The sequence below is a fragment of the Podarcis cretensis genome, assembly GCF_951804945.1.
Source record: "Podarcis cretensis genome assembly, chromosome: 2".
Lineage (NCBI taxonomy): Eukaryota > Metazoa > Chordata > Lepidosauria > Squamata > Lacertidae > Podarcis > Podarcis cretensis.
The window spans coordinates 76,284,578-76,301,179 of record NC_137171.1 but is presented as its reverse complement, the minus strand read 5'-3'; the positions used below and the strand labels follow the sequence as shown (position 1 = coordinate 76,301,179).

Sequence of the window (16,602 nt, the reverse complement as noted above, 5' to 3'; positions counted from 1 at the left end):
TAGGAGAATTACGAGAGCTCATTATCCTTTGCACAGGGATCACTTCTTGCAAACAAAATGGAAAGATGAATCATTCTCTGTTTTCCTCCAATGCTTCAACATCCCTTGGACCCAATGTGACGTGTAACGCCATCACCTGCTTGGATCAGGTCAGGGAAAGGAAATACAAGTTTGGTCTTGGGGTGCTTATGATCCTTGGCACGCTTCTGGGTATTTGGTTCAACGGAACCATCATTCTACTAACCATCAAGCACAAATTTCTCAGGGTTCCTATTAATTACGCTGTGGTGAACTTGTCGGTTGCAGACATGGGCAGTATAGTCATTGGACTCTGCCCCACGACGGATGCTAATCTGCATGGGTATTACTTTGAAAACAAGTCTTTCTGCATCTTCCAGGGCTTCTCCGTTGCTCTGTTTGGTAAGTGATTCCCACCTACCCACCTTTCTAGATTTATGTGTGTCATTGCTAATGGAAGTTCTGCTGCATACATAGTAGTCTATACATGCATTTATACAACCCATGTTGCATGCGCAGATAGAAATCTGTGGGGAATCACTGTCAGACATAGGATAATGTGAGCACAACTATAGTGAAGAAACAACTATTAAGTCAGAATGGAGATAATAATTGCTTGGGGTTTTTTCCTTGAATAAATTGATGGTGAACATCAGTTTGGGGCTTGTTCCAATTTGACGTTTCAGATGGTTAAAAAAAAAAAATGTTGACCTTTCCAATTTCCAATTTGAGGAATCCTCAGTATGTAAGTAGAATTTGAGGAATTCTCAGTATGTAAGTAAACACTTTGTTAAGCTCTAGTCACTACAGTCTAGTGAAAATGTAACTCAGTACCTGAACTGCATATCATATATTGAGGGAAGGCATCTGAACTGGAAACCCACATCTGAACCATATTTGTGAATCTTCAGGGAATTCAATATATAAGCTTCATCTACCACTGGAGTGAAAATTTGGACAGCTGCCTGGAGAGTTTTAAGTTAGTCATCACATAGATGGAAAGGTGGGAAGCTCACAGCACCCATCTCCTTCCTTTCTGCAGCCACCTCCTGGACATACCTGCTAGTATGTGGATGAATGCTAGCTCAGAAGTAAAATGTCCTCTTGCTGTGGTGTGAGATGGAAAACAGGAGGGAGTCCCACCAACTGGGTGGGAAACCCCAGGCCCAGTGATCATTCAATAGCAACCAAGCAAGCAAACCACCCACCCACATATTCTTCAAATTCCTGTGGTTTCTCTTGTGGGGAGGCCTAGAATTTTACACCTTCTTCTCATTCTGGACAAGCTGCTAGCAGAGGCAGATTTAGGGCAGTATGACAGGTTTCCCTGCACTGGATGCTGAGCTGTGTGTGTGTGTGTGCTGCAGGGTGTCACAGCTATGACGTAGTGCACATGCAGAATAGAAGGCGAGAGGGGTGAGAGGGGTGAATTTTGGCCTTGCACAGGGCGCTGCTGAAATTTGAAAGACCAAGGGACCTCCCTGTTGCTAGCTTTACAACCATTACAGACACTCCAGAAAAGACCACCTAATGTGGTTTTCTCATTCAGGTTTATGAAGCATGATACAGTGGTGCCTCAGGTTAAGTACTTAATTCGTCCCGGAGGTCTGTTCGTAACCTGAAACTGTTCTTAACCTGAAGCACCACTTTAGCTAATGGGGCCTCCCACAGCTGCCGCGCTGCCAGAGCACGATTTCTGTTCTCATCCTGAAGCAAAGTTCTTAACCCGAGGTACTATTTCTGGGTTAGCGGAGTCTGTAACCTGAAGAGTATGTAACCTGAAGCGTAAGTAACCCGAGGTACCACTGTACTTAGTATGGTTAGGGTTGCTTCTTATGCATCACCAAGAAACAGCAAATGTTTCAACAAAAAAAAGGGACCAACACAGAGCACAGATTTGCATAAAAGTTGCATATATACTAATTTAGAAATAATTACAATACTTTATAGAATTACATCTTACTGTATTGGGGTCGACTTTGATCAGGTGACCTGTGTGGTTGCTCATTTGACTGTCTGGGGACTAACTGTTGATGGTCAACTTCAAGGTCTCTTTAAACTGGACTTGTCCTGGACAGCCCTTTGAACAGAGGATGCTTTTGCATAAAGGCCTGTCCCCTGTAAAATAGGGTACATGCGGACTGCTGGGTCCACATTTCATCTCCATGGTGAGCTTATTAGGTGGTTTTGAGCGAGCAGCTTGTTTCTCGGCCTCAGTCTAGGCCCTTTGTCTGAATCATCATCATCACCACCACCATCAGTAGTAGTTCTATTATTGTTTTTTATTACCTGCCCTTAACCAGCAGAGGATGGGTTGCAACAATTTAAAATTCAGTATTAAAAACAGTTAAAACAAATTGCAGTCGCAGGAACAGGGTGGATCCCGAAAACATGTATTTCAGGTGTCAAAGGCCGGAGTAAAGAAATGTATCTTCAGCATTTGCTGAAAGCTGTATAGTATACGTGCCAGATGCACCTCTGTGGGAAGCAAATCCCACAATTTAGGGGCTGCCACAAAGAATCCTCTCCCCCAGGACACCTCCCCCAACTTCTGAGGGTGGTGGAAGGGAAGGCCCTTTCTTGGTATTTCCCCTCAGCCTGCCTAATAAGGAAGTGAAATATTAGTGAAATGGTACTTGTGAAGGGATTTGAACCCTGAAAGTTCTATACGAATGACAACAGGAGTAATAGTAAAGGGTCCCTGTGGACCAGTCAGGAGGGCTTGGAAAAAGTCATTACCTCTTACACTTAATTTTCCTGAGTCCAGTGAGGCAAGAACCTGACCTAAATAAACATTAATTTCCTATACCAGGGTCACACCCACACCATACACCATACACACAAAGTCCATTGAAAGCATGTGGCTTCCCCCAAAGAAACCTGAGAACTGTAGTTTGTCCAGGGTGCTGGAAACTGTAGCTCTCTGAGGGGTAGACTACTGTTCCCAGGATTCTTTGGGGCAAGCCCTGTGCTTTAAATGTATGGGATGGATGCAGGCCCGTGCAGAGCTTGTCTGAGGCATGGGCTGAGAGTCTGGAAGGCCCCTGGCAAGTTCCCCCTAGCCTGCTTAGCTCTCTGAGACTGGGGGCAAGTGTACCTGGCTGCCTCCCTCCCTCTGCAGCAGCCTGTGTGGATGTGACCTGAGTGGATGCTTACACGGCCAGCAAGGGAACGTGCTGGGAAAAGGGTTGGCAAGGCTTCCTGCAGCTACTTTCATCTTTTGCCACCATTATGGCAGCATCCTAGCCAGGTTTCTGGAGAAGCTTTCCCCCCTGAGAACAGCATGCATTAATCCTTCCTCTTCCTGCTGTAGGGTTGGTGGCCCTTTGGTCTGTTGTGGTGTGTGCTGTGGAGAGGTACCTGGTGGTTTGCAGGCCATTCAAAGGCATCCAGTTTGGGAAGAAGCATGCCCTCCTGGCGCTCCTGTTTACCTGGCTCTGGTGTATCATGTGGACTCTGCCACCGCTTTTTGGTTGGAGTAGCTACGATGTGGAAGGCATTGCCTCAAACTGCGCTCTGGCCTGGCACAGAGAAGACTGGAACAGCCGCAGTTACCACTTGTCTCTCTTCGTGTGCTGCTTCCTGCTTCCTTTGGCCCTTATCCTCTGGTCCTACGGCAAGCTCATTTACGTCCTCAGACAGGTGAGTCACCCACCCTGCTTCCACATAGCAGAGGAAATCATTCACTAGTTCTGTTAAGAGTCTGGAATGCATGTTCCAAAGGGGTTTTTGCAACTGATTTCCACAATTGGGTAGTCTGAGGCCTAGAAGAAAACGAAAATGTCTGCTTTGTACCATATTCAGGACGCTTGCAGCCCTTGCTACTTTCAGGTGAGGTTCGATCACATAATGGCAAATTCAAGTTGTGCAAATAAAGTTGATTTGGAGCTCTGGCCCAACAAACCCACGCCCTCCCAAAACTGGTTGCAATAAGGCAAGCAATGGGAAAATGCACTGCAAAGAGTGGGATAACTTTTGTTTGACGTAATACCATCTAACCTGCAAGTAAATGGGGATGAAGGCTCAGTAAGTAGCTGGTGCTGTCTAACACCCCGCACACTTTGTGCTAACAAATCGGGATGAAGGCTCCATAGACAGGTTGTCTTCTGATTGTTCCATTAGTATAAGCATTTCCGCTTCCCAGATGGAACAATCTAGCCTTCCCTTCCTTTACGCTTGTTCTCCCTGTCCAGACTGGATTTGAGGGAGGAGGTGGGGGAAGTCCCATTATGGTATTGGGAGACCTTGCTCCGGCTTCCAGTTACAGGACAGCTCGGTTTAATCCAGCCCTGAGTTTTTAAATGGAGGGTGAGGAACATTTTTTCTCAATCTGAGGGCTGCGTTCCTTCCCAGGCAACCTTCTTCCTTTCAAAGTACACACACAGAGAGAAAACCTTGCAAAGCCTTTCCATGCATTTAAATGGAGAGATATTTCAATGAGTGCAAAAGGTTTGTGAGCAGGGCCGGATTTACCGTAGGTTTGATGAGGCCCTAAGCTACTGAAGGTAATGGGGCCCTTATCTGGCTGTCCTTTGCCAACAACAAATTGTTACTGTTTTTTGTGTTGAATATATGCTATATGGTAATTTATGGACCTAACAGGTATCTAAAGCCATTTGCACATAACAAAATATGTATTTTATCAAAGTAATTGTTGAATTGAAATACAACAAAGAAGAAGTATATTAATAGTGAAATACAATTAAGAAGAAGTATATTAATAGTATATTATATAGTATATTAATAGGAACGCGGGTGGCGCTGTGGTCTAAACCACAAAGCCTAGGGCTTGCTGATCAGAAGGTCAGCGGTTCAAATCCCCATGATGAGGTGAGCTCCCGTTTCTCGGTCCCTGCTCCTGCCAACTTAGAGGTTCGAAAGCACGTCAAAGTGCAAGTAGATAAATAGGTACCGCTCTGGCGGGAAGGTAAACGGTGTTTCCATGCACTGCTCTGGTTTGCCAGAAGCGGCTTAGTCATGCTGGCCACATGACCCAGAAGCTGTACGCCGGCTCCCTCGGCCAGTAAAGTGAGATGAGCGCCGCAACCCCAGAGTCGGTCACGACTGGACCTAATGGTCAGAGGTCCCTGTACCCTAACCCATATCAACAGTGAAATAATTATTAAGCTCTAACTTAAAATGATTTTTATTCATAACAAACTTAATAATGCAAAAACATTTTTTCCTTTAATTTTTTTGGGGGGCCCCAAGAGAGTGGAGCCCTAAGCTATAGCTTGTTTAGCTTATACGTGAATCTGGCACAAATTGCAAGCCTGGAGCTGAGTCTTCCACCGATGTGAATGGAGACAGAACCTCCTTGCACAGCATCCCTTCATGTATCTGAGCTCTGGATCAGATTAGGAACAGAGGAAGCTGCTTTACTCTGAGTCAGGTCATTGGTATCATCTAGCTCAGTATTGTCTACAGTGATGGCAGCAACTCATTGATTTCAAGTGGGGTCTTTCTTAGCCCTACCTGGAGCTGCTGGGGATTGAATGAGGGGCCTTCTCTATGCAAGGCAGGAGCTCTGTCACTGAGCCACAGATTTTAGGATCGGACCAACACTGAAGAAATCTAGGCAAAATTCCATGATGTTTCAACTTATGTTTAACTTGAAAAGGTGCCTGTGGGTGGGTGTGAAATGGCAAAAGAAAAAGAAAGAAAGAGCAACAACCGATCGTGCAGTCTTGGGGAGACAATACATACTTAGGCTCCAGTAACAACTGTCTGACCTTAAGGCATTTGAAGGAGGCATGTCCTTTGCACTAATATGACTTGCAGCTATTTATAGGCACATTATTTCAGGGCATGCTGGGAATACTTAGCACAAGCATTGTTTAGCAGCTGCCACCGCTTTCCATCCTTTATTGTTGTCTCTGGAGTCCCTCCTCTTTGACTCGTTTGCATCCATGGATGGCTGCCGTTGTTTTAGTTGAAGCATTTAAACTGCTGCAAAAAGCAGAGAAAGCAGTGTATTCATTTCTGTGAGCCACTGGGAGAGTCCACAAAGTCTTAAGATGCAGAAGATGAAAAGAAGAAATCGCCCTGTAGCCCTAAATCTTTATCTGACCATTTCAGCAGTTCCTTCTGCTACCAGCCCCCAATCTTATAACAATACATTGCATTTCATTCTCTCTCTTCTTAGGTGGCAAAAAGTGGCATAGCCCAGAGCAATTCGACTCAGCGGGCTGAGACTCAGGTGACCAAGACGGTTGTCATTATGATCCTGGCCTTTCTTCTCAGCTGGGTGCCTTATGCTGCCTTTGCCCTGACCAGAGTGGTGAATCCAGATGTGATCATGGGTCCCCAAATCCAGAGCATCCCTATGTATATGGCTAAAACAGGCACTGTATACAATCCAGTCATTTACATATGTCTGAATAAGCAGGTAAATCTCTAGTCTACCTTGCTGTGTTGCAAATTAAGCATGGGTGCTTTGTTGTTTATGTAGGAAGAATAATATGACCTCATTGTGATTAGTTTAAAGGCAAAATGTTCTGGATTATGGCACTGATTATATTCACCAAGTCAGTTAATAGCTCACGCCCTGCTTTTCCTAGTTGTTGCTGCTGGTATCCGTCTGTCTCAAGAGACATTGGAGTGTGCCTCCAGGGATGAAGTCAAACTGTTGCGCTAGCAACACCGGTGACCTCCCCAGGGTGCAAGTCTGAGCAATGTGTATGGAGGTCCTGGGCTTGCCAGATGACAAGAACTCCCTCCGGGCCTCACTGACATGGTCCAAAGAAAAACAGAGCAATACGTTTGACACGAGCTGGGCCACAGGAGTTGCTGGAAGGAGGGCATACAAGGCACCATCCAACCATCTTAGGGACTCCACTCTGGATTTGTGTGGGGTGTACTTCTTAGCCTTTTCTTCTCCCGAAGATATCCCAAAAGGGATAGCAGCACTGAAGTGACCTCCCTGGAGTGCAAACTACCCCAGAAGGAGCACAGTATGTCCCCCACCAGAGGTACCACCCCTTTCAAGCTGTAGAACAGAGATAATATTTGACGGCATGACTTGCAAATTTGAAATGTGAATACATTTCTAGTAGGCCTCAGATGGTCCAGCCTGTTAAACAGAATCATAATCAAGTTTATTTACATGCTCCTTTTATGAATAATGCTAAAAATGGCTCACAAGAACACTAAACTAATTGAGATTGCTTTAACGCTGCTTATCTGACCTCCTGGCTGGATTAGTAGCATTCTAGCCAAATTGCCATTGAGAAACAGGATAACTTCAAGGAAGTTTATTGTATTTCTTTCCTTAGCAAAGTGGACCGATGCCAAGATGAAGCATTCAGTTTAAAAGATGTGCTTGTGAGAACATTAAGAAAGAGTAGAGAAGGTATAAGATTGCCATTGAACCAGATTTAAAGCTGCCCCACTGATAATATCTGTCAAAAGCCTGCTTTTCTTTTATTAAAGTAGCCTCAGTTGTAGCCAGTTGTTCAGCTGCATACAGTCACATGTTATAAAATACAATTTAGAGGATATAAAAATAATAACAATGCTGGTATTTCTTCTCTACTTCTGTGAGAGGGGGCAGTCCTGGAGAACTCTCCATGATCACATTAGTATCTAGGTTGGGTGAACTGATATAGTAGCTTTATGGCTCTGAATCAAGACTGTGTTTTAAAACTGCTGCAGTGGAAGTATCTAAGGCTCTGCTTGTGTATTCTCCCTCCCTTCCTTTCAGTATCGAGAGAAAGTTGTGACCTCCTTAGCATGCCTACAGAAGTGTTCAATCAGTAAGTACAGTAGGTCAAGATCTCTGGCTACAGCTCTGAAGAGACTGCAAGGGAACCAGGTCAGCTGCAACACGAACAGGGTAGCCCCTGAGGGTGGACTGAACATCAGCAAGAACCTCCTCTTGCCAAACATAAACTACTGTAGTGACGAATCCTTCTCTGAATAGCCTCATATGCCACTGTTTGTTCTGCTGCTAGCATCTGGCACAAGAAGTGGCTCTCTAACTTCACTGACCCACACTAGGATGGGTACCGCATGTGGATAACAGTTAACACTTGGGTGGAAGGTGGAGTTGGGCTATAGCAAAAATGGAAGTCACTGCCAAGACAGATCTGCAATTGAAAGCTTGATCGCACCAGGTTTTTCTGTTGATTGACTGGATGCACTGTCTCCAGTGTAATAGTGGAGAAGCATGCATACGTTTCTGTTCAGTATTGCTGCAGTTAGATTGTACACCAGAGTAGCAAGGTGTAGTTTCCCTACTCCTGGCCGCCACATATCTGGAAGTCGCTGAAAGCTGGTAGCGAAGAGTATGGAATGTTGCTCTTTCAGAACATCTAACTTATCATCCCAGAATAATAGAAGGCATGGCAAAGCACAACGAATTTGATAACATTCGGCTTCCCTTTGTAAGTTTTATTCATAGGTCAAGTGCAACTCAAACCTTTCAGTGTTTCTCTGTAAAAATGACTGATATCTTGCTGCATTGTGACTGCAGGTCATGTTTTTGCTGTCAATGTTGCATCTTCAATCACTGATCCTGTGTTACCTGTTTTATTGTTTCTGTTAAAACCAATAAAATATTAAAAAACAAACAAACCGCAGCATGACATCTTTTAGCTCAAAGGGATTTAGATGATGTTCTCATGCCAAGGTTATTCTACGAGTCAGAAGTGTCCAGAATTACAAGTGGGCAGAGGGCAACCTGATCCCTTTGGATTGCCAAAGCTAGCAAGCCGCCTTCTCTTTTCACACAATGAAGCTCTGGCTTTAGAGTGCATTATTCCATGTTGCATTGTGTCACACGAGGCTATTTTGAGCTGGAAGCTGTTGAGACCATATTTGGGAAAGTCTTGCACGGCAGGACAGAGCTGAAGGTCAGTGATGACAAAAGCCTTCCAATAAAGGCAGTTTCCCAATTGCAAATGGAAGCAGGGACACAAACCCATTTGAGTCCTCTACTGGCACTCACTTCAAAAAATGCTATTCAGTGTCACTGTTTAATTTTCAAGAACTTAGAAAATATTCAACTGATTGGAGGGGAAAAGGAGGATTAAGCCTTTATGTGTAGTTAGCTTGTTAACAGCTGGGTTCTCCGTCTCCAGCTTGAATGGAATTCTAGCTAACTCCATCACCATTTTATTACCCATGCCCCCTATTTTTTAAATCACAGAATTTAAAAATGGCCCAGCACATGTACAAATGAAGAACATACAGTAAGAGAAAGGAGAGCAGAAAACACAGGATTTGAAATGTACAGCTTAATATGTTACTAGTTAGTGTAATAAGAGAGTATTAGCTGAGCAATTTATGGCACAAAGACAGCTACCACATAATGCATATAGTTTGCAAATAGTAAAAAATAATTAGTAATTAAATGATAGAAAAATATCAGCCTAGGTGCTATGCATCATGATTAGGGGTTATGTTATGGATGGGGAAACTGCCCTTCCACATGCTGTTACTCCAACTCCCATCATCCCTAACCATTGGCCATGCTGGCTGGCACCAAAAGGAGCTGACCCACTAACATCTGGAGGGCTGTAGGTTCCACAGTCTCTGGTCCTTTTGTGACACAAGGGAAGGAGAAAGTTTGTAAGCTTGAGGCACATTCTTGTAATGCAGGCCAATGATCACAGATGATGGTGTTGCAACTCGCCTTCATCTGGACGGCCATAAGTTAACAATCTTCAATATACGGTAATTCCAGATCACAGCATTACATCTGAATTAAGCCAGCTATCTCAAAGCTCAGTTGAGAACAATGAAGTGGTCACATGTACGTAAGTTTATTTTTGTCACAGGAGTGGGACATCCCTTAAAAGTATAGAATTCTAGAACCCTACTTAGTGTCATTCAGCTAAAGCATGGGTAGGCAACCTAAGGCCGGGGGCCAGATCTGGCCCAATCTCCTTCTAAATCCAGCCTGTGGACAGTCCGGGAATCAACGTGTTTTTACATGAGTAGAATGTGTGCTTTTATTTAAAATGCATCTCTGGGTTTTTTGTGGGGCATAGGAATTTGTTCATTTTTTTTTCTTTCCAAAATATAGTCTGGCCCCGCACAAGGTCTGAGGGACAGTGGACCTGCCTCCTGCTGAAAAAGTTTGCTGACCCCTGAGCTAAAGGGTGGAACTTGGGCTTTATCCTAAGATTATTAGGAGTCAACATGGTATCTGAAGATCCCATAAAGCAGTGATTACTATGTATAGTCACTTCAGGGGCAGATAGGATCTATAGGGCTGAGGTATTGTTTAGGGGCATTTGTTGCTGTCACTGATATTTATTTTTTAGACCTTTATTTTTCAGCTCTTATCATGACATATGGAAATATGGATTTTGTAGTGTACTTTTTGATGTGCTTTATTATGACTACTTCTGTAACTGTGTACCGTAAATCTTTTCATCTTGTTAGCTGCCTTGAGCATTGGTTTAACTATGGAAATGTGGCGTACAAATGACAGAAAGAAATGAAAAGCAGTATTATATAGCTTTGTCCCTAAATAGCTCCTCTGTTTATGTTAGGGAGTGGGCTGCTTTCTGCTAAACTCCCCTTCAATATATTCCTTTGTTCCCACCTAGACCTTCAAACTGCAGATTTTCAGGAGTGGACTGAGGAAAGCCCCATTTATTCCTGAATCAAGCCTGGGAACCAAGCCTGCCTTAGATTACATGCTACAAGTAATCAAACCTTCTTTATTGTATTTCAGACATAAAAGGTAGTTCATACTTAGTTGTCAATACTTTCCATCAGAAATTCTCATATTCCCATTTTAAGTTGGATGGCATTGCTCATATGCTGAAGGCACCACCTTCTGGACAAATGGCATTATAGCAACACACACCCTGCTTATAGCTCATGCATGTCTCTAGGGAATAGAGGCTATTCTATTCAAATGTTTACTCAACTTATTGTTGGTATATTCTTCCATATTGAACAGTAGCAAGGGGATCTCATACTGGAAATTAATTCTGTAGGCTCAATAGTTGCTTTAGTAACTTGTGGGCACTAGACACTGTGCACACAGTGTGTAAAACCAAATTGTTACCTGCAGGCCAAAAGGGTATAAAATGCTAGAAGTACAAACTGACAATTCCACATGAAGCTTAAATGAATGATGACATTCACAACATCATGTATGGTCACTGCACTTACCTTGTGTACTTCTAAATTTCATATATAATTGTCACACTATAGCCGTTTTGGTCCAACTGTTTACATTTTCAATAAAAATAGAAAAGGGACAAATGTGTTCTCAAAAAGCAGCAACAATTTTTGTCAGTATATTCCATGACAAAGGTTCCTTTTTCAGGCGCCACCTTAAAATTCCAAGTACCAAAAATATACAAAATACATGAGGAAAAGAATAGTTAATTTAATTATGCAAAAGAAAAAAGAGGGTAAATTTTTGGAACTGCTGAAAGATGGGAAGGGAAGTAGAAGTTTGATATCTGATAATTGTTTAATGTTTTGTTGTTGAAATGTTTGTAATAAATGAAAATTATAAACATATATGAAAAAATAAAATCCCAAGTGCCATATAGTAGCTGAAGCAGTTTGGACACACAAGCAGCCTGGTGTTGCCTTCGTAGCATCATGAAATGTTCTGAAATGCACAGAGCTACAATAAAGCTTAGCTGGCACTTGTTGAGGGTACGTTTGTCCTTTTTGCATTCTCTCATTTCTTGGCCTCCCTCTCTGTATGCTTTTATATGTGATACATGTACATAACTGTCAACAGAGTTGTAACAGTTCATGAATCAGATGAAGTCAATTATACAAGAGCATCAGCTTTTAAGGTGCTACATTGTTTTTGCTGTAGCACACTGATACAGCTACTCTTTAGGACGTTGTTACCATGTGAAATTCAGCACTCCTATCGCTTCCCACCAACTGCACAAGGTCCCAAGAAACTATGTAAATTCTTTCACTACCATCTGTGTAACTGGGCTCCCCTATCCCAATGGTTTTGTAGGGCTCAGGATTTCCACTTCCCCAGTCTCCTGGCAGCATGCAACCCTTTGTGCTAAGGCTAAGGCCTGCACTACCTGAGGTTTTCTCCTCCCCTGTTTTGGCCCACCCACCCCACCCCCTCCAATTTCCTATGGCATACCCCACAATATGAAGCAACCCCTGAGCAATTTTAATAAGGGAAAATAAAGTGGGACACTTCCCCCCCCCCCCCAAGGAATAAAATCACCTTCAGAAGGTATCATATCTTGCAGGGTCAAAACAGAAAGCACAACATCAACACATTACACTCAATTTTATTTATACAAAACTCCTTGAGTGAAAAGATGAAAACAACTGCTAGTCAGTTGCCAAGCAAGTCAGTCCCTTTTGCCATCTGGAGGCAAGCTGGTTACTTGGCATTCTTAGCGTTGTTGGCCCGCATTTTCTTCAGCCCTTTCTTGTTGTGTTTCTTTGCAAAACGCATGTTCCGCAGGAACTTGGGATCAACCTAGAAAATGGGGGGTGGGGAGAGATATAATTTGCTTAGCAACTCATATAGCTGGGTACAAGTCCTAGTATTTATGGTGGGACAACTGACTGAGGTATAATACTACTGTACAGTCCTGTTCTTCAATAAAGCAGCCCTTTGGCCACGTCAGGCTCACCAACCTACTCTGTCTGGCTCAAACCTGCCGGCTTTTCCAGTAGTCTTATGCATCTCTGTCTCTGACATCTTGTTATGGTACTGTGATCAACCACATAAAGAACCATGGTTATGGCTATAATTTAAGTGGCTATTGGTAACAGCTGGCAAACAAAAAGACAAGTTTCCAAACAAAATGTAGGTGAGCAGCCCATCTAGCAAGAAGGGCAAATAAGAATATATCTCCTATATAGGCATATGTTCACAATCTCCAGACAATACTTGCTTCAAGAGAGACATTAGAAAAGCGCTGTTCCAGGTTCTAAAAACTGCCAAGCAGGATAGTTTCCAACATTGGTGAGCAATGAAGAAACAGATGAAACAGGAGTGTTATCAGACTGGTTCTTTCACTGTGAGAAGACCCCTTTTCCATTGCACCGAGGCTATTCTGTATCACTGATTTCTATCCAAATAAGAATTTCAAAGCCAACTTGTAGTAAGAGGTTCCTCAACAATGGCCAAATAAGAAAAAGGATATAACAAAACACCAGTAATATTCAAACTCAGGCCCCCTCTGCACTATACATTTAAAGCAATCACCATACCACTTTATGTAGTCATGGCTTTCCCCAAAGATTCCTGGGAAGAGGTATTGATTGTTAAACCACTCTGAGATCTGTAGCTCTGTGAGGTGAACAGGCGTCTCCCAGCAACTCTTGGCACTTAGGAAACTACACTTCCCAGGAGTCTTTGGGGGAAAACATGACTATTCAAAGTGGTATGATACTGCTTTAAAAGTATAGTGTGGATGGAGCCTCAAGTGTACAAAGTGCAGGTTGTATTTTGCAAGATTCACTGAATATGACACAGACTTTATTTATCTATTTACAGAATTTACAGTGTTCTCAATTCTACAGTGAGGAACATCGTAATGAAAATAAATAGAGAAAAACAATATACCACAATTGCAAAATCATACAAAAGGACCAATAAATAACTAAATAAGTCTATCATAAATTAATCAAGCAAAATTATGACATAAAATTTCCAAATAAAGTGACACTTAATGTCATTCTCTGTTATCATACAATCTTAGCATGCAAAGCCTCTACAAGCCCACTAGTAATGGGTGAAAAGGAAAAGGGTGCTGATGAGGAAAAATGCACTTACCCCCTTCAGAGATTCGTATCTATTTGATCTGGGTTTCTTAATGCCATTTCTGTGCCACTTGCGAGCTGTTAAGAGATACCATTTTCACATTAAGGATAAAGGCTGTTGATATTGTCCATCACCCTTTGCCAGCTTGGTGCCCTTCAGATATTTTGGGCTACCAACTCCCATCAGCTCCAGTGAGCATGACCATTCCAGGCTAGCTTTATCTGCCTCTGTCACACATGTGGGCTTTCAAAGTCCTGTGAGCTAGTGTAGAAGTCCCTAGTTAAAATCCTGAATCTGGCCAGTCCCTAGTAAGCACCAGTTTTGGCTATCTATCAAGGATGGCCAAAATTGGTGGGCTCTTGATACGTGAAGCACTCAATGTCCATACAAACAAATGCTATTGGATCTTGTTTTCGAAGCATGTGCTTTCTCTGTATAACTTTCCCTTTGAGGCATGAGATTGCATTGGGAGGCAGGAAATGTCAACGTACTGTCAAATGTTCTCTGTTGCCACCCTTACAAATACCATCCTGCAGCACTCTTAAAAGGTGCATTCCTGCCTACTTTTTACTTGAAATCTGTTTTAAAGGAATGAGTGTCACTCCAATGTGTATGCAGTTAGGACTAAACTGTAAATCTTCTATTCTTTCCCCAACTTCTGACAACACCTACATTGAATTAAACCCACAAGCACAGTGGCCAATGAAGCCCATGCTCTTCTATTACTCCAAATGGATACTACTCATGTAATATTATTAGTGGGAGAAAAACATGCTTGCCTACCACTGTTGGAGACCATTACATTCAAGGACGGTTTCCAAATGAGGATCATCTGGAAGCCCTGAAAGAGCTAAACTGGGGATTATTCTGGTTATGCTATGATAAACACCAGAAATGTGGGCAATTTGGGGGCCAGGCATTGACATTTATAATTGCCATGGCAAGGATGAAGCTGTTGCATGATCAGCTTTCCTCCATCAGTTGAAGATGGCAGACTCCCTGACTGACTTTCCTGAATGAAAGTGGTTTTCTGAAGCCTCCTTGGGATGTGTTTACCTCCATCAAGGCAACGGGGGAGGGGAAAGGACCAGACAACAATTGCTTGGCTAGCAGGACCAGCCAAAACTTAAGAGTGCCCTATATGAGACTGTTTACCCACTACAATTTCAGTTAGATTGCAAACTAAATATAGGATACAGATATTCAGTCTTATTAAACTTGAATCTAGATTTCATGTATATTAATGTTTGCTTATAGTTATTTTGGATCAGACCAGTTATTCCTAGCACACTATGCAAGTCAAATGAAAAACATGATAGCGAAAACAATGAATTATATTTCAGCACCCAGTTATTTGGAATTGTTAGTAAAGGGATGTGGATCCCCTCACTTATAAATACTGAAAGTTTAATAAAGATATATGTTGTTTCAAGAGGTCAACTACAGTTACCATTACTTAAAACTCTTCTGCATGCTCTGAGTTGCTAACTACATGCATCCAACTATACCTTGATAAACAATTACTGACCACTATTCACTCCCTGACCTCTATGCGAACTTACACTGGTTGTGTGTGGTGTGGTTCTTGGACTTGGCCATGGCTTAAACCTGTGAAAAAGAATAAGAATCAGAAGTGTTCCTTTCAAACACAGAATAGCAGAAAGCCGAAAGCTCCTCAGGAACAAGTTTATGTAGAAAAACTTTAAAACCAATATCCATCTAACATCCTAAACACCTTTCTAAGATCTGCTTTGCTGAATCAGACCAAAAGGCCACCTAGTTCAGTATTATGCATCCATGCAGTTAAATGTCCCTGGGAAGTCATGAAGACAACCAGACTCCACAGATACCTGGCAATTAATTGAGACTACAGCTGCCATCCAAAACACACCAATAGGTTTGGCTGACCTCAGTGTAGACATGCACACTGTCACAGGTCCGTAGCCGCAGAAGATGAAGCTCGCACGGCACAAAATGCTGATATTTCTCCACGCATTAGTATAATCTCTAGTGGCCGCAATATCACATGTGATAGGGATTGTTACACAGGAGCGAACTTCATATAAACTTGGATGCTGGATCCAATATCCTGCCAAGATACAAGGTCCAGACACCCCACAGGACGACCAAGCGGGACCCCGACCGTACCGGGGGCGCTTCAGCCACCCTTTCTTCCCATCTTTTCATCCACCCACCCACTCCACCTTTCAGACGCTCCAAGCTTATCTCATTCCCATCCCTCGGGCACAGAGCACGAAACGGCCTCTTAGGAAGGCGTCCCACCCCTCCTGCGCCGGCCATTCGCCGCTCTGGGGCATCCCTCGGGAAGGATGGAACCGGATCGAGAGATGGAAAGCTCACCTGAAGCTCCGCCACAGTTCAGACCAAAACCGGAAGAGAAGCGGCACTCGTAAGGCACTCTGGGAAGCCACAAAGCCCGGTCATAGAGGCAGAACGGGCTGCGTTATTGTGTTTCCGACTGGAAACACGAGCCTCCGTTAAAATGGTTCCGCAGGAGAACATCCTCGCCTTCCGTTCCTTCCGCTGTTTATTTCCTTTTCTGAAATAAAGAGTGGACGAGCTTTGGCAGGATTTTCGCGGAGTTGAGTGTGTTCCGATTTGAGATAACAGGGCGTTCCGATAAAAAGCTTCGTTGCTTCTCTGGGCAGGTTTCTTTCCTTATGGTTTATCAATGCATTGTTGCCTATCGTAAGATCCACCGCAGCCCATTATAGCGTCAGATCAAGGGCGAAAAAAAGCATTTTTCTTTCTTTCTGTGGACAGAAACTGGTTTACCAGAGGCAAACCCACGACTGCAATCTCCCATGTTTTCAGAATCAGAGAAGGTTTCGCTC

The 16,602-nt window shown here is 43.2% G+C and overlaps 2 protein-coding genes across 2 annotated transcripts; one reads left to right on the top strand and one right to left on the bottom strand.

Annotated features, from left to right (window-relative positions):
• Positions 1 to 65: 65 nt before the first annotated feature.
• Positions 66 to 7,939, top strand: LOC307210194 (parapinopsin-like; the record flags this gene model as incomplete). Its single annotated transcript, XM_079965764.1, has 4 exons — positions 66 to 420; positions 3,332 to 3,660; positions 6,164 to 6,406; positions 7,721 to 7,939. The coding sequence occupies 4 exons, from the start codon at positions 66 to 68 to the stop codon at positions 7,937 to 7,939; spliced, it is 1,146 nt and encodes a 381-aa protein (XP_079821890.1).
• A 4,305-nt stretch (positions 7,940 to 12,244) lies between these two features.
• RPL29 (ribosomal protein L29) lies at positions 12,245 to 16,216 on the bottom strand. The gene is made up of 4 exons (XM_079967257.1): positions 16,109 to 16,216; positions 15,310 to 15,355; positions 13,760 to 13,824; positions 12,245 to 12,454 (listed from the first exon to the last, which is right to left on the bottom strand). Exons 2-4 carry the CDS (start codon positions 15,344 to 15,346, stop codon positions 12,356 to 12,358), a joined length of 201 nt encoding a protein of 66 aa, XP_079823383.1. The 5' UTR covers positions 15,347 to 15,355; positions 16,109 to 16,216; the 3' UTR covers positions 12,245 to 12,355.
• Positions 16,217 to 16,602: the final 386 nt, after the last annotated feature.